This window comes from Quercus lobata, chromosome 6 (assembly GCF_001633185.2).
Source record: "Quercus lobata isolate SW786 chromosome 6, ValleyOak3.0 Primary Assembly, whole genome shotgun sequence".
Classification (NCBI taxonomy): Eukaryota; Viridiplantae; Streptophyta; class Magnoliopsida; order Fagales; family Fagaceae; genus Quercus; species Quercus lobata.
Window position 1 is genome coordinate 14786110 of NC_044909.1, and position 13225 is coordinate 14799334.

The 13225-nt window shown below is 35.5% G+C and overlaps 1 protein-coding gene across 5 annotated transcripts; it reads right to left on the reverse strand.

The window, feature by feature from the left end:
- Positions 1-490: 490 nt before the first annotated feature.
- Positions 491-12133, reverse strand: LOC115994262 (pectin acetylesterase 10-like). Of its 5 annotated transcripts, XM_031118333.1 has the most exons (13): positions 11691-11749; positions 9642-9724; positions 8594-9040; positions 7660-7789; positions 7465-7538; positions 6186-6272; positions 5975-6099; positions 5831-5891; positions 2715-2768; positions 2521-2598; positions 1893-1998; positions 1591-1736; positions 491-771 (listed from the first exon to the last, which is right to left on the reverse strand). In XM_031118333.1, exons 4-13 carry the CDS (start codon positions 7715-7717, stop codon positions 664-666), a joined length of 897 nt encoding a protein of 298 aa, XP_030974193.1. In that variant the 5' UTR covers positions 7718-7789; positions 8594-9040; positions 9642-9724; positions 11691-11749; the 3' UTR covers positions 491-663. The 5 variants fall into 5 exon arrangements, with proteins under 5 accessions (XP_030974193.1, XP_030974189.1, XP_030974192.1 ...); XM_031118329.1 differs by lacking the exons at positions 8594-9040; positions 11691-11749 and adding an exon at positions 11766-12133; XM_031118332.1 differs by lacking the exon at positions 8594-9040 and having other exon boundaries at positions 11691-11713.
- Positions 12134-13225: the final 1092 nt, after the last annotated feature.

The following is a 13225-nucleotide window of genomic DNA, read 5'->3' on the forward strand; positions in this document are numbered from 1 at the left end:
TAACAAGTATTTTCAGTTTTCTGTTCATTATACTACTTGTTGCCACCACCATCTTGGACGGTTCTAAATTTTTATTACTTTCATATATACTGCTTGACTGGTTCTACCGCCTTACTACTGCTTTTAAATTACTTTGATTATAACTGCAATACCGCCTCCTTAGCTGGTTCTACTTTGCTTTCATAATATTTCTGATTCTACTGTGCTTTCATAATATTTTTAACATATATTATTTGCTGTGCAAGTGGCTAAACCCTTGTTTTTACTCAAGCCCAATCCTTCTAGTATAGGGTTTAGCCTACTCTCTCTCTCTCTCTCTCTCTCTCTCTCTCTCTCTCTCTCTCTATATATATATATATATATATATATGTTATTTATACATTGCCTCTTGTTTTTACTTCTTTTTTGTTAGTTTTGGGCCTTTTGGCAATCCGGTGCGCTGTGCTCACTATAACAGTTTCCTGAGAAAAGGTAGAAAGAACTATATAGATGTTTATATGAATAAATTGAATATAAGAGAAACATGAAAACATGAATTAAGCTTGCCGATCAGCCTTGATACTTCTCAGCAGGTCTTATTTTCGTTACAATTGAATTATGCATTTCATTGCAATATAATTTATGAGAAGAGTAACAACAGATAATGATATTCTAGCTATTCTCTCACTTAAACACTAGATTATGGCAGGTTTTGTCACAGGGGAATGGGCAATCAACAGCCTTAATGTTAGCTCGGTCAAAATACCAATTTCCAACAGATTCTGCAACCCCCTGCAAGTTAATCACCAATAGTGAGTGAAAATAGGCTTGTGACAAAATACTGGAAATATATATAACATTTGGTTAGAGTGGATTTGTGACCTCAGTGGTAGCTATTAAGACAAAAGGATGGCACCTACATCCTTCATTTCTTTTATTAGAGAAACTTAAAGAGTACAATGCACTAGATTTCGGTTCATAGTTTCTTTTTAAAGGTAACCTTTTGCTATGCCAGCCATACGGACTAAAAATTGTATTCCCTCTTGTAGTTAAGAAGAGCAATGGCCAAAAGAAATCCTTTTTCTATGTCTTACTTGATTACACTAAAAGGAGACTACAGCCAAATACATGATTGATTAGGAACAAAATATCATATGCTTAAGGTAATTTCTGGGTAATAATCCTGATATCTGCAACCTATTGATCAGAGAGCCTCAGATTTAATAACCTATCAGAAAGAGGAAAGTTTAGAACGGGATATTTTCACTCTAAGACTAGAATTTAAACCTATTACTAGGTAAAAATAGACCACAGAATCACTAATAGAATAATATAAAAGCACATTGAATACAAGAGTAAGTTACTTTGCTACAAAGATTTTTTCCAAGCAAATGTAAGCTAGTAGAATCAAAATCATCTTCTACCTAGGATTTGCACCCAGCGATGGTTAAAATTTTCCAAGATATTGCTGGGCTCCTCCGGAAAATTGGTTGAAAGCCAATAAAGACAAGGCTTTTGACTAGGGCAAGAGTATTTTTTTTCATTGTATAGATATTTTCCGAACAAAAATTATAAGAAAAAGGAAGTAGTAGTAATTGAGATTAGACATGCCTTGTTTCCTATATGGGGAGACTTCTGAGCAAACCATGTATCCTGTCTCTCAGTCTGGCAATGGGCAAAACATGAATTTATGAATAACCCATTTTTATTGGAGCTTGAGAAGCCTTTTACGGCATTCAGCATTTGATTTCGGAAACCTATTTTATTCAAGACAGGAAACACAGATAAATGTTAAAATTGTAGTTGAAGGTAATATAGAAGCAAAAAAAATATAGAGTAATGAATTGGTTAACACCGACATTTGAAACTAAAAACATAAAGAGGCTAAAAGAAAAAGAATCTAATGAAATCACCCTGGAAAAATTGAATCTGCGATAGAGTGCAATGTGCATAATTTTTTCTGCATGCATGCCAATGGCCATGAGGATCAGCTGATGGTGGAGCTAAACTGGCCTGGATCTGATTAAGGGGACAAAATACTCAAGTAAGTAATATATATATATATATATATATATATTATATTATATATCAATAATTTCAAGTTTTCAATAATGGGGGAGGCGGGATTCAACCCCGATTCTCCTTATAAAGTAGAGGAGGCAATGCTATTGAGATACAAGGCTCTTGGCAATAGATCATTTTTTAATAAGACAAGTAGACGCCATGCAGCATGCAAATAGAGGCTTCAAATTTATGCAAAACCTGTGTACCACAGAAAAGACAAGGGACTGGCTACAACAATTTCTTTGCCAACATGCAAATTTTTTGTAAGTGATATGATGATTCTAAAAATGTGAAGGACATATTCTTTCCCAATTTCGGACAATTATACTACATCATGAAACCTAAGGATATATGCAAACAAGATCCACTTGACATATTCATTTGCAATTTTTATGATACTGATGGAATAGTAGAAATTCTGAATCTTGACTAATTACTTCCTATATGGTTGAAGGATAAATTAAATGTAGGACATACCTGCCACATATCATAAGCCGCATTGACAAGAAAAAGTGGGGTTTTAATATCGGCAATTAAGTGCTGAGGGAAGAAACACTGAAAATTGAGGAAGAAAATAAAAGATAATTATTAAGATTACCGGACATGAGGGCAACTTAAATTTTCTGTGGTTCTACTAATCTAATGATTGGATTTAAATAAGAAAGAATTACCGAGGTTGGATTGAGGTGGTTGGTACAACTCCATGGAAGACTTTTCTTCACTCCCTGCAAGTTATACATTTTTGAAAACTCAATGTCATGGCCATCATTAAATTAATTGGTCATTAACACTGAACTTCTGTTGTCTAAGATAGCCTAAAATAATAATATATAGAAGATGGTAAGTCCAGCCCATGACGGGACAAATTTAAAGAATTCTTTATCAGTTTTGGGATCCCACATCGGCTAGAATAATGATTTGGAGGTGCACTAATCTATTAAAAATAGTAGTCCCAATTGAAAATAAAATAAGCAGGGAGGCATTTTAGTCCCTAAAATAGAGTGGTGGTATAGCTATGTTGCGTATGTGTGAGAGTAAGAAACAAAGCTTTATCTAGTGAGAAAGTTAAAACGTAAGTTTTGTCTAGCGTGTTAGTGTGAGGGCGCATTTGGATGTGTTGGGTTTTTTGGTTAGTTTATATTTGAGAGTTTTTATGAGAACTTATGTGTGATTGTAATCCCAATTTTATCTCAGAAGAGAAACATAAACATCATACAACAAGATTTTCATCATAATAGAGATATATGAACTCCCATTTAGTTACTTAGGGTGCGTTTGGATACAGCTGAAAACTGAAACTGAAAACTGAAAAACACTGTAGCAAAATAATTTTTAAATGTGTGAATAATACCATGGAACCCATTTTTAATGAAAAAGTTGCTGAAAAGTGAAATTTGTGGATCCGTGAACAATACACGATGTGCACTGATGGGCTGAAAAAAGTTAGAAAAGTCAAACTTTGTGGCTACTGTTCACTGAACAGTGCATGAACAGAAGCCACAAGTCTCAAAAACGCGTGAGAAAAAGAAAAAAAAAAAAAAAAAGAGGGGAAAAACGCAGACGCAAACGTGCTGGTTTTCAGCCCAATCCAAACTAAGCCTTAGTAATTGAACTTCTTTTCTTCCCATATTTGAGAAGCATGAGTCTTCTGATTTCTTTTATTATTTTCTGTGTGTGTGGTAAGGTAGGAAGGGAAAAAAAAAATTGGGGGGGGGGGGGGATGGTGGTTAAGTTGATGTTAGGAACCTAGAGGTTCCTAATGGAGATGGGTATGAATTGTAGGGGGATTGATGGGAATTGTAGGGACATTAACTTAATTCGAGGTAGTTACCCTCCATAAAGAGAGAGAGAGAGAGAGATGCACTAATGTACTAAGAAATTGGTTTATTTTTCCATTCATCACTAATGTTGAATTACAATCATATATTTATAGGAAACTAGCTCTAATGTCATTGGCCCACATGGCCCAAGATAACTGGCTAGTTAATTCAACATGTGCTCTATAAATTAAGCCATGTGTTAAATGAGTTACATGTGCTCAAATCCTAACTAACTCATAATAATCTCAACCAACTACCTAACTAAAGGGAACAATTATTTCATATTTTTAACATTTCCCTCCCCTTGAAAACACCTTACCCACAAGGTGTTGTTGTGAAATGACACCTTCATTAAAGGAGATCTTCCAATGGACCAATACCTTAGTGACATTTTGATCACCATATTCATGCATTTCTCTTTGACAAGTGGTCCCATGCACATGAAGGTTTCTTCTTCGTAGATCTTCAAACTTTGCTCGAATTCTTGAGCCTTCAATGGTTCTTCAATATTCAAGGTCTCATTGGTTCTTTGAACCTTAGAATATTCTTGTATCCTCTAGACCTCATTTAATTCTAGAACCATTAAAATTGTTGGCGCTTGCATCTTGGATTCTTGGATCACCGACTCTTGGATTGCCAATTCTTGAACCATAGACTCTTGAATGCAAGCCTCCATTGGTGCATCAAGAATTGGTTCTTGGAAGATCATCATCACCTTCTTCGTTGGTTCTTTGGACTGAATTTCAAGGGCAACATGTACATGGATATCACCATCCACTTTAACACAAAAATTAACGTCCCGGCTTGCAACTACAGCAATAAATTCTTGGAACTTAATTTGTTCTTTGAGTTCCATTGAATCAAGAGATTGTAACTCCTTTTCCGTCATATTCTCAAGATCCTCTTGCAATCTTGAGAGCTCTTCTTTCATGGCCGTTTTAGATTCAGCCAAGGCCTTGACTTCCTCTGAAACATCCTTGACATCCTCTTAAACTTTGTTAACTATTTGCTGTATTTCTTTCCGTAGTTCTCTTCGGTCACATTCGCTCGTCTCAAGATCGACGGCTCTGATACCAAATGTTAGGAACCTAGAGGTTCCTAATGGGGATGGGTATGAATTTTAGGGGAATTGATGGGAATTGTAGGGAAATTGACTTAATTCGAGGTAGTCACCTTCTACAGAGAAATAAAGAGATTAAGAAAGAGAGAGAGAGATGTATTAATGCACTAAGAAATTGGTTTATTCTTCCATTCATATCTAATGTTGAATTACAATCATATATTTATAGGAGACTGGCTCTAATGTCATTGGCCCACATGGCTCAAGATTATTGGCTAGTTAATTCAACATGTGCTCTATGAATTAAGCCATGAGTTAAATGGGCTACATGTGCTCAAATCCTAACTAACTCATCATAATCTCAACCAACTACCTACCTAAAGGGATTACAACAATTATTTCATATTCCTAACAGTTGCACTGTCAAAAGTATAATCAGTCAACAGCTCACTACTTTGGAAGTTGATTATTACTACCATCATCAAAATTCATATCTGTATACTTGGTTCCTTTTCAAAGACAACAAGGTGATTACCATCAACTGCATTTTGGTGTATGGGAGGATGTAGGAAAATATATGTTCAGATTTCCTAATTACATTGTCAGCAAAACAACAACAATAACAACCAAGAATTAGTCCTAAAACTTTGGTGCAAGCAATGGATCCTCAACAGAATAATGAACATGTTTCTTAACATCCTAATATTCTCGTTTCAGCTATAATCATTTTATGAACATGTTTCTTAACAACCCAACCATATTGTCAAGAAAGTTTGCCTTTATTTGCTTTTTTCTTTTTCTTTTTCTGATAATAGTGCATTGCATCATAGCTTCCTAGGACAAAACTCAAACCAACATCAAGAAACATTTGCCCCCACCCCCCAAAAAAAATAGAAGAAAAAAATACCTGTAACCAAACCACACCTCTGAACATACTTCTCAAAGTGCGCCTACCAGATACATCAATTCTGCAACTCCAGGCAAGACCATTATGATATGAGCAAAATAAAAGAATAGTAAGTCAAATGATGCCATGTTACAAGGTATATACGTATCAAGGAATAATCCACCATCACTCAGGCACTTGACTTTAGTGGTCCAAGGAAATAGTCCCCGAAATTCATCACAGTGTAGTATAGATGCCAAACCACCAGCAGAGCATCCAGATAGTAGAGCCTAAACAACAAATATAAAATGTATATAAGTAACACACAAATCTGAAAATGAAACTAAATTTGTTTTAAAATTGATAGAACACAAACCTGAGTAGCACGGCGCATTCCCTTTGACATCAAATCTTCCATAGCAGCCAACCATATTCGTTGTCCTCGAAAATACAATTGTCCTGCCTGGGAAACAAAAATGAAGTCAATATTCATTCAACCACAAGCATGGCATCTTGTTGATCCAACCAGCCTAATAATTGTTCATTTAAGAGGAAATCTTCTTTAGTAGCTTATGATTAGCAAAAATGCATGTCTTTTGCTGAGACAGGGGATTCATTGTCCCCTTACTTATTTGTAATCACCATGGAAGTTCTTTCAAGATTGTTGCATTGAGCAATCAAGAAGATAAGATTTTCAGATTTCATCCAAAATGCTCAAACCTCCCCTTAAAAATTTGTGCTTGGCATATGATTTGTTCGTGTTCTTGACTGCTGATAACAAGTCTGTTATATAAGTGAGGTGCTTTAGGAATTCAAGAGTATTGTTGGATTGGCAGCAAATTATCTGCAAAGTGCAGTGTTTTGTGCTGGACATTCTCAAGCTTAGAAGAAACAAAGTCTCAGCATTCATGACTTTGAGGGGGGACAGCCACCTGTCAGATATTTGGGTGCACCATTGGCGCCTGAAAAACTAAGTGTGCTTGATTATAAACCCCTGGTTGACAGAATCATTTCAAAGATTGATTCATGGCTATCAAACAAATTTTAATTTGCTGGTATGGTCCCTCTTATTTCATCTGTCTTGTTTAGCATCCATTCCTATTGGGCGAGTCTTTTATTCTTCCTAAACTGTAAAAGCCATTGAGATGAAGTTCAGTAGAAAAATCTGCCTTTGCAGCCAAAATAGATTGGGAGCTTGTATGTGTTCCGGTAGTGAAAGGGGGTTTGTCTTGAAAGGGATTGACAATTGGAACAAAGCATCTATAATGAAGAACATTTGGAATCTATTCCGACAAACTAGTTTAATATGGATTGTTTGGGTAAGAGAAAACCTATTGAAAGGAAAGTGTTTTACGATACTGCAGATTCCTCAAGAATGTATTTGAGGATGGAGGAAAATCCTGAAACTCAGAGGTATTGCAAGACCTTTAATAGGACTAATGATATAACAACCACAAAAAGAAAGAAAGCGACATTAGGATTAATAATTGCAATCATAACAAAATCTTTTGATTTTTATACACACTTTTTTTATTAAATGCTTTATTTTATTTCTGAAAATTAAAAATAATAAGAATGATTTTTCACATACTTAAGACTTCTTGGCCCCAAACAATTTTATCACTGCCATTCTTCTTCAATCTATTTCCACTGACCTTATATTGACTGTCCCCACTAAAAGATGCACCATCACAATAACGAAGTTTGACTCTGTTCCAATTGAAAAAATCTGGGAGTATTGCAGTTGCATTCAGAAGATAAGACAATTTTAATGGCTAATTGAAGAAAAAACATGCAAGACAGCTAATTATTTAGATTTAGCTCTGCAATAATGCTGATAGAAATATAACCTGGGTTTTCTTCTGCTTTGTTGCTTAATATCCCTGAAAATTGTATCTGCCTTTCCATATATGTTGAGGAACCGTGACGAGTATTTTTACGATAAACACAACTTCTAATTGAATCACACCACCCTCCTCCCTGTAAGAAAATGACAATCTCTTAGTCTTCTTTCAAGGAGATCACAGAAATCAATAGCAAAAGTTGAGAGAAAAACTGAGAAGCTTGGAATTAGAAGCATGAAGTGGCAGCAGGAATCATAATCAAGAACATTTTATTTCATAGTAACAGCTTATAAAATGATTGATTAGGGTCTGGTTTTTGTTACCAAATTTACCAGAATGTGTTAAAGTAGGAAGCAGCTCCAAAAGCAGATACCAAAGCTACTTTTCACACTCAATAGCATCAACACAAAATCAGGATAATGGCACAAAGAATTCAAGAGAATATTCTACTCTTTGTTTCTGCCTATCCTAACTCAGTTTGGACCAATATCCAGAAAGGATGCAGAATTAAAACCAGCATTATTCCTTTGGGTCAAGAACCGACTGGATCATTGCTAATACAAAACATATCTTGATGTCAAGATTGAAATTGTAAATAATAGTCTCTCCTCTTGTATAAGATCAGGAAATATGTAGCCAGATTCCTTTATAAAGAATTTATACCTTGTGAATGTAATACCCAGCAATTGCAAGCTGTGGCTAAGATTCTAAAAAGTTCATAACCCAGGAAAGGGGCCTGGCTTTAAATGACACGATGATGATGATGATGATGATGATGATCAAACTAGCAAGGATTGCATTTGGTCAGGGAATTGAATGAATTAAGGAGAAAATTTGCAAGAAATGGATCAGCATGGCTCCAGACATTGGACTACTTGAGAATTAGGGGAGGCTATACAGATGGTAGACATCTTCAAGTTCAAGAAGACAGGATACTTACGAGCCCCCAATTTCAACACATAAGACTTCTTCTTAGCACCCCCAGTTCCTGACAAATACTAGGGGTAGACAACCTGTGCTCCACCAATTCTTGACATCTGCGCAGGGTTACTTTGTCCCAAAAGCTTTCAAAATTTCTCAAAATTTTAAAATTTATCAAACTGGTGTTTCATATTCAATCAAATTAATAATATCTAATTCAAGAAGCCTCAGGTAATAGACACACATTATGTCATATGTTCCAAACCCAATAATGAGTTGATAGAAGTACTTTACCTCACAAAAATATGTAGCCTCTTTCCTTGAAGGCAAAGCACTAATCCGTTTCATCCCCCATGATAAAAAAATACCGCCAATGGGGAAGGTTTAGGAAAATCGACTTTTGAGTGTTGAAGATGGTACCTGGAAATAAGGATGGCTGTGGTGGAATTGGGCTGGGTCCAAGGCGCTGTACGTAGTGTTGAAGGTAGTAAAATGGAGAAACCCACATACAGGTTACGTAGTTTGTTCCATTTGAAATTGAAAGAGTCATCTGACAATCAGATTTATAAAGGAACTCCAAGCTAAAGTACTTATATTTATTTTAAGGATTGTGATTGCTAACTATCAGATTGTGAAAACAATTTGTGCTGATGATGAGAAATTCAGCAAAATTCATACCGGAGAGAAGATGGTCCAAAAATACATTTATTTATCTAATCAGCCCGTGGCTCTTTATATTATAAATATATGTAGTTTTTCAAGCAAACAGGGTTCTCATTTCATGCTACATAATGCATTAAAGCAAAATCTTTAAACTGCAAAAGCCAATTTAATTTCAAAAGCATGCTTAAACAAAACATGAGAAGATAATTGAAAGCAACTATAACTTATGATAATGGTTATATATTTAGGTCATGCAACAAAAGTGCCCAATGGAACTAGACATTATGACTGTTGGTTATGGACAAGGAACTGATGAGGAGGAGGATGATGACGACAACAACAGGTGTCATATTGCCGTGTGTTAAGTGTATGCTACGTCAAAAAGATTTGGTGTGACTACATACCTCCAATTGAATGAGCCAACTGTTTGCTCCTGATCCATATCCTCGGTGGAGATGGTAGCCTGGTAATGTTCCATCCAGGCAGACTGCACATACAGGAGAGAAAGAGTCATGAAATTGTGATGATTTTCCAGATTCTTGTATCAAATATTACAATGGTTTGCAGCAGAGTAGACCCGTTTCACTATAACTGAGATACTATACAAGCCCTGCTAAGCAGTAAAAACAGCAAACCAGCAGATATACAGCAACTCAAAACAACTAAAAATTCCAGGCAAATCCAACTGACACTTAAGCTCCTAACAAACCAGTTATAAGATGAACCAAAACTAATAAGGTATTGAACTGAATATGCTGCAAATCCATGGACAGAAACGGAAACCAATCACTCTGCAAAAACAGAATAAGGGATTCCCCCAACAACAGATATCATACAAGCCTTCTCTTTTTTAGGCATAATAATTGAGAAACTCATAAAATTGTGCAAGAGTTGAATGTAGGTACATTATAAGAAATCAGATAATTAATAACACATGCAGAAACTAGGAAATTTCTTTTGAGATATTTTGCAATATGTGTTATAATATAGGCCCAAGTGTCCAAGGCCCTAACCATAAACACAGTATTTATAACAACCAACCTTACTGGTTTAACTCAATCCCATTGGCATAGTTGTTCCTCCCTTTTTAAGGGTCCAAGTAAAAGCACTATTTACATCTACACTATACCCTTAAAGGACTATTCTAGTCACAAATGTGGCTCCTTGACCTTGTAGTTCTTTTTAAAGCTAAGATCACCCTAATATATGCCCAATGTGGGACTCAGCACACACCCCACAACACACACTCAATCAATTTGGGACATCACACCCACAATCGAGTCCCTTCCTCTTGCACCGAGGATCCTGCTGACATTACCCAACCCAAGCTTTGTTGCTCCCATCAGATAAGACTAAAGAGCTCCTCCAATGCACATTCATGATTTTTGTTCTTTATCAAGCCCTTATCACAGTACATGAACCTCACACCTTCTGTGAGGCTACCTTTGGCCCCTTATGGCAGCAAGTGTTGGGAATATTACACAAAATAATAATGGAAGAACAAGGTCAACACAAAAGACAAACAAAAACTAGATAACTTTGAGGCACAATATCATTTTCCTTAGACAATATTCTCCTCCACGCTATCGTTGCTAAAGGGTTATTGCAAATTTGTCTCCAAGATATAACCAAAATGTTGGGTTCTATAGATAGCAATTCTGGAGAATGACCATAGGATTTCTTGTGTTTCTCTCTAACTTACTATTTCTCTCTATATATACTCATAGGGTTATATTTCATCAAAAGACATGTATGGAGAGTCAAAATGTTTCATAAAACCATTCACAAGACTTGAAACATCTTCAAACTTTCAGAACAGTCAACAAAAATTTCTACAGAAAATTCAGTTTCACGAGTTTCGATTGGTCAAGAGCTCCTTTTGATTGATCGAATGCTCTTTTCGATTGATCAAATGCTCTTCGATAAAACAGGAATTGAGCATCAATCGAAACAGGGAGAGACTTAGAATAGATTTCCTTACCATTTCAATCGATCAAGCCAAAGTTTTGACCGATCGAAAATACTGAATTTTCGCATAACTTGAATTTTCACTTTATGAAACAATATTCTCCATACTCAAACATGATTATTACAATTTATTCACGTATATACCTATATACACAACAGCAAGCTATCAATACCATTGAACTATTGTATGGTAACTGTGTTGTTGTACCAGTCCAACTGTATATGCTTATATAAAAGCACCTCTGGGTACAGGTCTATACACATACACAAACGCAGAAACATAGTATTTTCAGCATGAAACACGTCAGGCAAAGAGAGGAATATAAAACAACAAAGATAGTCACTATGAGATGAGAGATTCAAAGACCCATTAGGGAAAAAATGATTTTAAAATAAAATGAGTCATGAGTCCAATGAACAGAGTTAGCAGTGTAACTAGAAACAATTACAAGCAATGTAGCATAAAAAGAGCAAGTTATACTTACATCCTATCACTTGTCATAAAGATTCAATGGAGATAGAATAGTAATAAACAAATGAAAGCCAACAAGAAGGAATACCAGCGCCTTTGGCAGCAGCTCCATTGATAAGAGTAAGACCCACCAGCAATGGCTTACTAGCGTAGGAGACTCCATAACTCTGGTCATAATAATGCTGCTCTGTCACATTCAAATCCTCAAAACCATCTATCCATTTGCTGGAAACTGACCCCAGCAACCACAAAGCCCACACTAATAACCTCATCTTCATTTTCAATGCTGCTGACCCCTCACTCCCATTTACTACTTCGGCCATTGCTCTCATTTCAGTTGTGGTGTAATGAGCGTGTGGTTTTGCACTATGTTTTTATACTAGCAAACAGTATTACCAGCAGATCACTGTTAGTAATAAATAAGAATATTAATCAAGAGTTTAATATTTAAAATATATAATCAATGAAGGGTGTCAGGACTAAGAAGATCAATAATTCAATATACATTATGGAAATGATTATTAAACGCTTCAAGTTGCACACTCACTTGTTATTGTCCACTCACGTAGTGCGATGTAAACTAAAATCGTGTTTTAGAAACATAATTATAGGGTTCGTTTGGTAATGTTGTTAATGTGCTAGCATTTTTATTTGTATTTTTTAAAAATAAGAGTAAGTAAAAAAATGTGTGAAAATACGAATAGTATTATTTAAACACTAAAAATTATTATTTATTATTTAAGCAATGGTAATAAACAGACCCTTAAAATAAGAAATGAATAAATACTAAATATATAACAAGATTTTTCATATATCATATGTGGCTTATGTTAGCCTATAAAGTAATGGCACTAAGAAAAGGCATATAAAATGTGGTATATATTTGTGTATATTTTACAAAGCTAGCTCCCAAGTCCAACCTCACATGATAAGAAAACAAAAAACCCTACCGACATACCAACTTGGGAGTCGGGAAAGAGTGAGCTGCTGGCTAGCTGTATCACACTCATTCGTAAGTGATGGACAGTAAGATGACCCACGGCAAATTCTACAACCATTATTACATCATGAAAACGTCATAACTATTTGCAGTACTTGTGTACTTTTTCACACTAAACAAGGACAGTACTTCTGTACTCTGTCCAGACCTCTGACCTCTCCATTTCAAGAAAGTAAATACTATACATTCAATGCAATGCCAAACTTAATGAATACAGGAAAAATACTTTCATGAATGCCAATTCCCAAGTGACTAGGAAGATACGACATCATGGTTGTGGTACAAGTAGTGGGTTTTTGGTGAGCGGTTGGATTTTTGTGGTGGGTTTGTGAGTGGTTGTTAGTAATGTTTGAGTTTGGTCATGTGGCTATTAGTATTGTGTTGACTATTGGGGCGTGATTGGGTTTTGGTAGTGTGGTGTCTGATAGTGCGTAGGATTGTTGGATTGAGAAAGAGAGAGACAGAGATAATAGAAGAAAAATAAAAGATATATAAAAAAAGTGTAGTTTAAGAGTACAATCTTATTTAATATTATTAATTTGAAAATC